The 12,589-nt window shown below is 42.1% G+C and overlaps 1 protein-coding gene across 1 annotated transcript in view; it reads left to right on the top strand.

Annotated features, from left to right (window-relative positions):
- The first annotated feature begins 10,039 nt into the window (after positions 1–10,039).
- LOC142948133 (hyaluronidase-like) overlaps positions 10,040–12,589 on the top strand; it is a 3,265-nt gene continuing 715 nt past the window's right edge. Inside the window, exons 1-2 of the mRNA XM_076090015.1 lie at positions 10,040–10,975; positions 11,400–11,489. Coding sequence (XP_075946130.1) covers positions 10,040–10,975; positions 11,400–11,489 — 1,026 coding nt within the window. The remainder of the gene's footprint in view (positions 10,976–11,399; positions 11,490–12,589) is intronic.

The raw sequence follows: 12,589 nt of genomic DNA, 5'->3' as shown, positions 1-12,589 counted from the left end.
ATCTGCGGACCAGCTGCTTCTACACTAACGCTGAGCGGAGGCCAAACAAGGACCATTCACAACGATCTTTTCTTAGAACCTGAGCAGTAGAAGATAAGAATGGAAAGATTGTCTCGAGTGTGGCTCTAAAGGAAAGGTGACGGAGTCTTTAAATAGTGAAGGGTTCATCTTCTGGGGAGCAAGATTGGAATCAGGGCACGTCATGACAGTGTAGGCATTGAGATTAGCCATGCTACTCTCAGTCCGCCCACCACTTTGATCAAGACTAAAATATCTCGATCTATTGGGCAGATTGGTACAATATTTTCTACAAACATTCATGGTCCCCAGTGGATGAATTCTAATGGTTTTGGTGATCCAACAGGTCAAAGTTTTCACCTATCCTGTGAAATATCTGGACATGGATGGATAAGCTGAAAATGTGTTGCATATTCTTACGGTACCAAGCAGGAAGAGACTCAAAATGATCACGAACAAACATAAAAGTACAACAAAGACACTACAGAGAGACAAAAAAACTACAACCAAGAGATGCAAAACAGCTGCAAGGAGACTCACAACGAGAATGAAGTTTGACAAAACCACTACAAAAAGACCCAAAATGACTATGAAACACAAAGCATCTAGAAAGAGAGTCATGACTACAAAAAGACACAAAACAACCAGTAAGTGACACAAAATGACTACAAAGAGACAAAGTAACTACAAAGAAATACTACATTACCACAATGAGATGCAAAACGTCTACACACAATGGGTAAAACAACGAGACTAAATCTATAGTTTGTGCTTAATGCTAATGTAAGCATGCTGAAATGTCCTGGTGTCTGAGGTTTGTAAACTCGCTGTGAATCAAAAGTTTCCTTTATCAGTCTGCCAACACTTTTTCTGTCACAATTGACCATTTCTCCCTTTTACTTTCCTTGTACTTTACTCAGCTTGTGTATTGTTGGATATAGTTAAAGAATAAGATTACATAAGAACAAGATAGTTGCCTCTTCCACAGAACCTAACAGCTCTCAGCAGTGTCACATTCTGGTCTTGTTTTCTGCTCCTGTTGCTGCAGATAAGATAATAATTAATCCCGATCCTGTTTTTGTGGATTTGTTTGTAATTTTAAAAAGAAGCATCTCAGTTATTTCCACTGAAATGGAGTGAAATTGTTTGTAAAATTGTTGAAGAGGCAGAAATTTGTGGCTCCGAGTCTCTGAAGAGATGAAACCACTAGAGGGCGATAGACACCCACACTGTACACAGAGCAGGAACACAGTACATTCACAGCTGAGACAAACGGTTTGTTACAAACATTTGAAAAAAAGGAAACTGTAGAATATGAAACCTCCTCATTTATGAAGTTGCTCAATATGTTTCCAATATTGTTCACTCGGTGAACCTAAAGTGGTCTTTGCGGGTCAGGACTCATGCCCCTTATTACAGCTTTAAGAGGAGACACTGCAGGGGAACAGGTTAAACAAATAACTAATACATATCACCGTGAAACTTCACGAGTTGATTACGTACATTAAGATTTTGTATTACAAGTTTTCTGAAATGTTATGTTACATATGCAAATGAGGCATTAATGGTACCTTTCGGTGAACAAACATCCCAGAATGATTTAATGCAAAATAATTAAGGTATCAAACACGTATTACTACTTTGCAGTTAAATATTTAACCTTTATTCCAACATGAAAAAAAGTTAATTTCCAACTTCCGGTTCAAGCGAGGAACGCTTCCGGTTGAAACCGGTTCAAGCTTCCGGTTCTCGCTTGAACCGGAAGTTGGAAATGACAAATAAATATTGACAATTTGTACAGTTTATTATTATTATTATTATTCATTTTATTTTATTTGCTGTGGCTCAAGGTGGGGCCGCGCCCTAGCGCCCTCTATTGACCAGCCGCCACTGGTGTAGAGCATCTGTAATGAAGCCCTCTTCCCAGAAGTCTAACCCGGGCTCTCTGCTCTCAGTCTGCCGGTGAAATCTAATCAAAACTGCTGCAGCAGAGCGGCATCATGTCTGTCTGTGTTGTTTCCTGTCTACAAGTTCAATCACAGATCAGACAATCACAGCCACTTCACACAGTGATTGGACAGTAAGCAGGGCATACTACCAATACTTGGCTCTCCGTGATTACAAATGACACTTTGAACATCCTCAAGGAGTAAACGTCTGAAAATGTGTCCCGTTATCCCCGTAATCATTCATGACGGCTGGCTTCTCATCCTGACAAACATGTATTCGTCTCCAGCAGATTCATCCTCCAAGGATCCTAAATATACAAAATGACCCTCATGACAATCCATCCATTGTTGAGATATTTCAATCTTGAGCAAAGAAAAAGAAAAAAACAGACAAACACGCCTCTAGAGCCCAAACAATGTGGCTCAAAGCACTGAACACACACAGAAGTTACGGGTAGTTTAAAGGGCATACAGACTCCAGACAAAAGCAGATCAATACATACAAAGTATTCCATTAGTGGAGCTCTTATGTGTTTTATTTCAGGCTCATTTACAGCGTTTTATTATGACCAAACATCTCCAGAGTGTGTTTGGATCGAACAGGTCAGATCACATTCATTCTGAAATCTGAAGTCGATTGTGTTAAAGTGCCGATCGCAGGTGTCGAAGTCTGAAGAGCTTGCATGCTCGTTCAATGATGACAAAGTGTTATGGAAACCACATTTCTACTTCTTCCTCCAGCACTAACATCCAGCCGCTCAGCTCAGCGTTTCCAGTCTTTCTGCAGCTGACAGGAGCTGCTTCACCTCCACAGACGTCTGCATAAAGTCCTAAAACCCTGGAAATGAGTCAGCATTTTTGCATTTCCGGGTCCCTCGTCTCAAAGTCATTGGGTTTTTTGAATGGGTTTTTTGGTTAGATGCCTGAAATTACGTCTGGGGTTAACACAAGCTTATAAGGTTTTAATGTTTAGTTTTACAATCTAAAATACGTCAGTAAATGCCCTTTTTGTGAATTTTAAAAAAGACGGTTGATAAATGAGACTACAAAACGTCATCACGCTGACTAGTCCGTCTTCACAGCCTTGGTGTTGTCGCACTCATGCCACCATCGTGTAGTTTCTTACTGCTGTCAACAGGCAGCAACTTCCAGCTATGAAAAGTGAAGTGTCTTAAAGCTGCATTCTCTCTACTGTCCACCAGGGGGCGACTCCTCTGGTTGTATAGAAGTCTATGAGAAAATGACTCTACTTCTCTCTTGATTTATTACCTCAGTAAACATTGTAAACATGAGTTTATGGTCTCAATCTCTAGTTTCAAGTCTTCTTCAATACAGCATGATGTTCATTTAGTACATTATGGTCCATTTAGAGTCAAACAGACCATAAAGCAGGGGATGCTTTAGGGGCGGGGCCACCTTATGATTGACAGGTCTCTACCAGAGAATACAAGTGAATACAAGTGACCATATCTGGACTGAGGAGGAGTGACGTAGAGAAGCCGTATACGTCTCTGGTAGAGACCTGTCAATCACAGTAGCCCCGCCCCTAAAGCATCCCCTGCTTTATGGTCTGTGTGACTCTAAATGGACCATAATGTACTAAATGAACATCATGCTGTATTGAAGAAGACTTGAAACTAGAGATTGAGACCATAAACTCATGTTTACAATGTTTACTGAGGTAATAAATCAAGAGAGAAGTAGAGTCATTTTCTCATAGACTTCTATACAACCAGAGGAGTCGCCCCCTGGTGGTCACTAGAGAGAATGCAGCTTTAACACATGAAGCATTGGCTTCACCTTTCACAACTGGATGTTGCCGCCTGGTAAATTTTCATATTTAGAGGATTTTGAGATGGGGAACATCAATACTTCCCCATTACTGTAGCTAAGAACAGCGTCATGAGCCGCTAGCATGGCTGTAGACTCTTTGTCTCGTATATTTGTTTGCGGCATATAAACTGGACTATTCTGTGGTGTTAGTTATCTGTTATCTGTTTTGGAAGTAAAGCACATGGCACATCCTTGTTGCTGGTCCACCACAGATAGTGTTTTCAGCGATTTACTACAGTTCTTTGAGTTTGCATTTTTCAGGAAGATTACTTGTTTTTTCCGTCAAATAATTTTTCCTCCATTAAATACGTTTCTAAATTACAACCAGGTAATTGTAGTCCACAGTAGGTCTAGACCCTAGAATGTGCTCCAGACTGTTTACCGTCTTGAACTTCATCCGCCGTTTGGTCCAGTAAATGAGAGTCCTGTTGGGCACAGATGAGGAGGGGCCAAACCAACAATAGTGGGTCATCTCTGCCCCGAGAGCAGCCAGGAGACCCGAGAGAGGGACGACAGGGGGGACAGACACAATTCAGCAGCTCATCAGATGGACAACTTCTGTATCTGAGCTTTTTAAACAAAAGAGACGAAGAAATCATCCCACAGGAGGCCTTGATCCTCGGCACAGTCGGCAGGGACGGGAAGGTACGTTATCTTAAAATCATAAAACTGTCTTAATCTTCTCTTATTGAAAGTTTTCGTTTTTTTGCTTCAAACTATTAGAGGCAGGTCTGGTTACAGTTTTTGTCACATTAGAAAAAGCAAATTGTTGGTTGAAAACGCTGCTGACTTTTTAATGTTTCCAGCTAATGCCTTTTAAAATGAGAACTCTGTACAATGATCTTAATTATGCACACAAAAGGTACACATGGTATATGATATATGTTACAAGGCTAAAGATTATCTGCATCCTCAGCAGTTAACGACCCATGCAGAAGATATGGAAATAAAGGAGCAGCATTGTTCATGTATTACGGGGGAGAACTAGTTAACCTGTATATTATAATATATTCAATTCAATCAAAGTAAAACGACGTGATATCCTTGTTATTAGAGCCCCGTGAACACCGTTTCAGTCAACCCAATTGGCAGATTTTTTTTGGCATTGTACGTTTCTGTAAACCACAGGATACGTTGAATGTTCCCGTCTCTGAACCAAAGAGCGCTTCATGAATACATTTCATATCAGCCTATCCTAACGTAACAACGTAACAACGTAACAACTCAACGTAACGTAAGAACATAACTAGGCTAAATACATAACAACTGCCCTAAGCGGACTTTCTTAGGTAACATTGCGTAAGAAGCGTAAAGTCAACATTTACTTTTGGTTTCACACGGGACACGATTAGCGGTCTCCTGGGTGAAAGTCCTGTGTTTGTTTGACCCCTCCCACTCAAGCGCAGTGGACTTTCTTGCTCGTTATACTTGTCTTTATCACTTATGTTTTATTAATGGTGGCTTGATATACAACGTTACCTTTTCTGCGTGCTGCCCATTGTCCTACGTCCTCTTCCTTAGGGTTGATTTCAGCATGTAGATATATCCAAATCTTGACACACCTGTGGTGACTAGTTACGGTTGCCAAGCTATCTGATATCTAAAAAAAGATGCCTGTCAGAAAAGGTTAAATTAACTGCTGAGCACCAAACTATGATTCAAAAAGAGCAAAACTCAAACTCTCACGAGAAGAATAAAAGAATAAAAAAAAACAAAAAAAAACAGATGGGCTTAATGACTAATCTGTAAAATGTAAAACGTAGCTTGTCGTTATTGCAGCAGTGAGGTGTTTTGGGCGCTGGTGTTAATAAAACCATAAAATCACATCTGGAAACTGCAGCAGAGAGACCGCGGTCTGAAAACCACACGTGAACCATAATCAAGACTCCACCGAAACCTGGAAATGAACCAGATGTAATCAGTGTGCGTGACAGTTACAACGGCTTCAGATAAACTAGTTTGTTCGACGTGTCGACGAGCCAACGAGCACTTTGTTTGAAGCAGACTGAAGTCCTAAGTTTAGTTGCAATAATGCATTTTTCTGTATTTGTGGATGTATGTGAGTGACACGACCTCTCATTACGAATAACAGACAGCTGCAATATGAAAGTGTGAATACAATCCTGATAATTTAGCTATTCTTGAAGTAATGGTGCTAAACATGGTTTGTTTGTCCTGAGGGTGAATGTGGCCTATATTTATCTTTTTCAGTTGGATATGCAAATATATTTGTCTCAATTCTGAGCATGTGAAGGGATATTTTTAACACAGACAAATATATCTTTTGTTTGCACATAAGTTATATTTTGTAGAGAAATTATTCCACAAAGAATACTTTAATTAAAAATATATTTTTTCCTTCGTAAATATATTTTTTGTGTTTGTGTTTTTTATTTTGCATCATCCACATTAGCGCACAATGTCAACACTCATAAATAAGACCCCTGCCTTCCTCAGGTTCTCAGCTAGTGTTTATATTCTGGACTACATGTCTTCAAGGATCCATCACGACCCCGTAGTCCTGTTGTACTGCTGCAGGTCTCCGGTTTGTGTGTCTAATCCAAGCAGTCTCTCTATCAACTCCGATCACATAGTGCGTCATTACAGGAGACAAATATTTTTTCCACTGCTAATGCTCTTTAATTGGTGGAACATAATGTTGCTGTTCTCACTGTTTGGGTCTGTTCAGCTCCATCTCAGTTTGAATAAGTTCTGATTATTTGTTAATGGATCGGGTCAATGAAGACCTCCAGTCTGGAGAATATATCTTTAATCTGGCTTTAATGCACAGCCATCTCTTTAACACACACACACGCACACGCACACACACACACACACACACACACACACACACGCACACACACACCCGTCTTGTAGACACATTTGCAACCCCACACATACATAATGAAAAAATGTACATGTTGGGAGTCGAATCAGCAGTCTGAGTCAGACTTTCTGTGGTTTTAAAGCCCCTTAACACACACACACACACACACACACACACACACACACACACACACACACACACACACACACGCACACACACACACCATGATGTGTGGTGTTGCTGAATAACTCTGTCTCTGGTTGTTAGTCGTTAACGCTGGATCATTAAATGCTAATTCAAGGCTGGCTTCATATTTTCCAGACTACACTGTACAAACTGGTCCTGAATCAAACACACTCGCTCGGATCCATCCAGACCAGCCCGAGACCCCCGAATACAACATCTCCACATCTGCACACACCGCTGCCAACACGTAGCAGACAATCCAGCTAACACAAGCTAGCTAGCTCTGAGAGGGGGTTTGCCCTCTTCAGTATGAATGAAAATTAAATAAAATGCTAAGAGGGAGTAAACAGCCCAGAGTAGAGTAAATAGAAAGAAACCCAGAAAGCTACTCTGCGTGACTTGCTAGCTGGCCAGCTGGGGCCATGTCGTTATTCCAAAGCCCCAAGCATCTGAAAAATGTCCCATTAGACCAAGAAGACCTTTTTCCGACAGCCTGTTATTCAACATTTTTCCTAAAGCCCGTTAATACAAAAATACTAAATGTTTATGCAACAGAAGCACATGGTTAATTATTATGCAGAATGACCCTTCCCAGATGCTTTATTCTTTTCATACTATGGCGAAGGAATGACCCGCCCTGATCCAGTGCCTTTAGTTGGCTTACCCTTAATATCTTACCCTGAACTTCACCAATTCCACTCCTCATGCCTAAACCCAACCACCCCAACCAACGAAGGCAACAAATAATCGGCAGGGTGGTGGGTCACGCCTTTGCTAGTAAAACAAATCCAGAAGGTCAGATGACGTCATTCTGCTTAATCATTAGCGTTGTGCTTGTGTGTGTTGGTAATGGGCCTTTGGAACATTAGTTTGTTTTGGGGATAACGGGCCGTTGGACAAATGGGTCATCTTTCGGACAATAGGATTTTTTAGAATAAAGGACCGGGCAGATCCCGCTAGCTCACCCATTAGGCTTGCTATGTGTCAGTTACCTTGAATGCGAACGGAACAATTAGTTTACATAATTTATTAAAAGAATGTTTGTTATGAAGGTTAAATAGCCTACAGACACGAACATCGGCCTCCTGTGTGAAGGATCCATCTGGTCTGACCTCAGTTAGGGTTTCTTCCTTTCTTCTACCCCTTAAAGGGTGTTTTTTTGGAGTGGGGGTTCCAGTACCGATCTGAGGATCTGAGGATTCTTGGAATAAAACTCTTTTCTGTTGAATCCGGGAAGGATCCTAATTGACTTTCCATTCCATGCATTGTTCCTGTGGTGCCGGCACGTAATTTGAAGACATTACATGCCACCACCGTGTAAAGAAGCTGAGGCCCTTTCATGTGTTCTTTGGGCTGCTCTGTGAGGCTGTGCTGTGCTTTAAGCTAAATGCTAAAGTCATGCTAACATGCTTGCCATAACAACGCTAACAGAGGGATGTTTAGCAGGTATAATGTTCAGCACAGTCACCGTTCCAGTTAATTGTGTAAGCATTCTAACATGAGCTTATCTTCGCTAAAGTACATCTGAGGCTGATGGGAATGTCATTAGTGCTGCAGGCATTTTGATCATAAACCAAAGATTTGAACAAATTAAAAATGTTGAAAAGTTCAGACCATTGCTGTCTGAACTAAATATCCTGGCAATCCATCCAGTACTGGCTGACTGCCATCGCTATCACCGCAGCCATGCCAGTAGCGTGGTTAACATGAGGGTTGGATCCCACTGACAGTTTACCCCCTTGTCTTCATCTGGATCCCATTAGTTGAGTTCAGCTGCTTTTTTGCCGTTTCGATGTGTCCGTCTGAGACAAAACATCAAACTGGATCTCCTGTGTCAGTTTGGACTGAGCATTTGGGGGGTCTTTCTTGTGGTCTGGAGCTGCCGTGTTTCCAGGCCTTTTGGTGGTTTGGAGGACAGCCTGAGTGGCTTCACCGCACTCTGTTTGTCTTGGATCGGCATCATCAGAAAACCCATCCAGCCTGGAGGATTACGAAACTGGTTTGTGAGACACAGCATGTAGAAGGGAGAAGCCTCAGCCCACCGGTGGTTTCCTGCTCTGCTGCTCTGGTTACAAAGAGAATGATGGGAGATTTTCCGTGGCGTCCTTGGAGGCAACCTCAGTGGCCATGTTTCCCAAGAGTGGGGTCACGATGTCCCACCCCCCCCCCCTCCAACCCGACTTTGGAAAAACTGAAATATGAATTACTTGCATATGAGGGGGCGCCATCAGCAATTAGATGGGGCTCTTATGTAAGAAGCTGGAGGGAGCAGTTTCAGAGGAATGACAGAGAAGAAAATAAAAAGCAGAGCCACAAAGAGACGAACCATGATTTCTGAATGTGTAAACAGCATGGGCTCTTAAGCTTTGTAGTTGATAAAAGTACAATTAATTAAGAAATAGTTGCTTGATTCTGAAACGATTCAAAGATACAGATTAAGAATGTGTATCTTTCAAATGTTTATAAACCTTATATCGACATTTTAACTTGGCCCTAAATACAGCAATTGATTTTTTTTCGGTTTGAAGAACTGCTGCAAACAATTACCCGATCATCAGACAGACGTTGGGGTAATTGCGAACTGACTGCAGTGGTTAGGAGCAGTTAACATTTTCTCATGACAATTTAAGACATACGGTATGTCAATTTAAAAGTTAGGTATTAACAACCTGTAAAGACCTCATCTATGTTTGTCAACATTTTCATGGCTGTATTTCTGTCTTTTTCTATATCGGAAAATATCGTCCACAGTCTGAATTTCTCCCAGAAAAACGTATCAGCTGCAGTACATAAGCTCCTCACTAAAGCAGCATTATATCTCTCTGATGTTTTTAACGAATTAAATCAGTAAGAATCTATGTCAGTCCTGCAGAAGGACCATCTGACTGTAGGGGCAGCGTCCCTTAGTTACTGGTCAATGTGTGTTAAGAGGGGAAAACTTATCCTGATTGCTTTCCCGATCCACACAGTCTCTGCTGCTTTAGGATTTGAACCAGCATCCTTTTCATCCCAGTCCTGCTCCCTCTGAGAACAGGGGAGCTTTTGTGTTTTGTTGTGTGGTGGAATTTGGAGCATTCATTTCACTGATCATCACTCATGTGTCCTCTCACAGGCCTGGCTGATTATCTCTGCTCACTGAAGCTCAAAATGTGTTTATTGTCTCCAAACATGTCGATTCTCTCCTTTTCCGTAGGACCACTAATTGCTCCATGAGGAATCAGGGGCCATGGCGCTGATGGGGGTCCGTCTCCTGGCACTGGCCTTGTGGGTTGGTGTCGGAGAAAAGCTCCAAGTTCTGGGCGACCAGATGAAGCCGGCCCGGGCACCTCTGATCCCTCACCGGCCTTTTGTTGTAGTGTGGAACGCTCCGACCGAGTCCTGCCGCCTTCGATTCAAGGTGGACTTGGACCTCAGCGTTTTCGACATCGTAGCGAACCTCAACGAAACCCTAAGCGGACCAAACGTCACCATATTCTACCACAGCCACTTGGGATACTACCCGTACTACTCCAACTCCGGGGTGCCCATCAACGGTGGACTGCCACAGAACCAGAGCATCTCCAAACACCTGAGCAAGGCCCGGGCAGACATCGACAAGCTAATCCCCCACAAGGACTTCAGAGGCCTGGGCGTCATCGACTGGGAGAACTGGAGGCCTCAGTGGGTGCGAAACTGGGGCGCCAAGGACATCTACCGCAACAAGTCCATGGAACAGATTCGGAAACTTCACCCGAACTGGCCGGAGAGCAAAGTGGAGAAGGTAGCGAAGGAAGGTTTCGAGAGGGCTGGGCGGACCTTCATGAACCTGACCTTGGCCCTGGCCGAAGGCCGCAGGCCGGACGGGCTGTGGGGGTTTTACCTGTTCCCAGACTGCTACAACTACGGGTACAAGCAGCACCCGCAACGGTACACTGGCGAATGCCCCAACGTTGAGCATGTGCGCAACGACCATCTGATGTGGCTTTGGAAGGAGAGCACAGCCCTCTTCCCGTCCATCTACCTGGACTACGAGCTCAAGTCCTCCTCCAACACTGTCAAGTTCGTCCACTACCGAGTCAAGGAAGCCATGAGGATCGCGTCCATCGCCCGCACAGACTCCACACTGCCAGTGTATGTCTACTCCAGACCTTTCTACGCCTACACATTTGTGGTTCTTTCCAAGGTGAGTTTTTCAGTACTTCTTCAGTAGTTCTTTTTTTTTAAATAAGCAGAAAATTTGCTGAGTCAACTGGCAGGAGAAAAACAAATACTGCAATTCTTTGTGATTTAACGTTTAACTTGATCTTTCTGTCATGATGGTTGCTTGTTGTTTGTGTAAATATTGTAATTAAACAGTTTTAAGCCGTTCCCTTTACAGCAACGTCAGTGTAGTTGAACAAATACCTTAAAGATGCCTTCCCATAGCACTCAAGGTGTTCGTAGCCCCGAGAGCTTTAGTAGATGATGAAAAAGTGGAAGAGAAGGACTGAAGCTTTTGGATTGTTGCATGTGCCATAAAGGGTCAATTATAACCAGACAGTTATAGTTAGATCTGTATGTTTACTTGGATACAAAGGCCCCTGTGATTCTTTTTTTTTTTTTTTAAGAGCGATCTGGTTCACACCATTGGGGAGAGCGCCGTCTTGGGAGCGTCAGGTGTCGTCCTCTGGGGATCATCAGAGTACGCACGATCACAGGTAACGTTACACTATAGCAAAAATAAATAAATAGTTGAAAGTGTCGAGTTAGAGCTGATAAAAGTGGTGAAAACTTGGCGTTTATATAAACTACAGAGGTTTTAAACTATGTTTCAATACTAAATTCAAAAGCGAAATCTTTAAATTCAGATCAAAGTAACAGCCCTTAACCGAATGCATTATATAGCATTACCACTATATTATAGAATACATTACATAAAACAAGCCACAAAGCAGTCATGAACAATAAATGTGAATGACAGAAACTCCATGCCGTCACTGTGCATAAACAAAGCGAACCGAATGTTTCTAAAAATAGTGATTTTGGGGTTTTTTCTGACCAAACTCCGAAAGTCAAAATCTGAGACGAAGCATCTGATTTATGTGAGAAAGTGGTCAGGATTTCTGTTGGAGTCTGTGGATTGTTTTGAATCCTGTTTACAGCAGACAGGGCTGTAAATCTAGAAGAAGGAAAATCTGTGATGTAATTATCACTGAAGAGAAAGATTCAAACATACTATGACACAACTGAAACACTGGAAATGAGCTCATTCTCATTGGAGTTGAACATTTCCATGGTTGGTCATCAGACTCTTGAAACCTTTTACATATCAGGCTGGTCTCATCCAGCATTGGTAGCTATACCTTCAAAAAAATAACGCGCCGTAATTCGTAGATATCCCACGAAATAAGTTTGTCTGTAATGCACAGAAAAATGCACGAGGAAGTCTAAAGACCATGAAGGCCTACACAGTGGAGTGGAATGGGTCCAACATACATCGATCTTTCAGCCAGGAGATCGCTGTTCCTTCCACATGTGAAACGAGAAGTCAGATATATTCGTCATGTAACTTGTGTACTTCAGTAACCGCGCTTCCATAGTTATTTTAACCTAAACAGCCACAGTCTTTTCCTAAAACTATATAAGTATTTTTGTAATTTAAACATAACTAACGATCTTTTCTTAAACACAATCAAGTATTTCACAATATTTTCCCAAACACATATAAGTATTTCATGATCTTTCCCTAAACCTAAGTATTTGTGTTGCCTGGACCTATCCGAGTTGTTTCCTGTGAAAACGGAAGCTTATTTTGAAA

This window comes from Anarhichas minor, unplaced genomic scaffold (genome assembly GCF_050575085.1).
Source record: "Anarhichas minor isolate MPS153535 unplaced genomic scaffold, ASM5057508v1 ptg000011l, whole genome shotgun sequence".
NCBI lineage: Eukaryota > Metazoa > Chordata > Actinopteri > Perciformes > Anarhichadidae > Anarhichas > Anarhichas minor.
The sequence above is the reverse complement of the archived record's forward strand: the minus strand, read 5'-3'. Positions and strand labels throughout refer to the sequence as shown.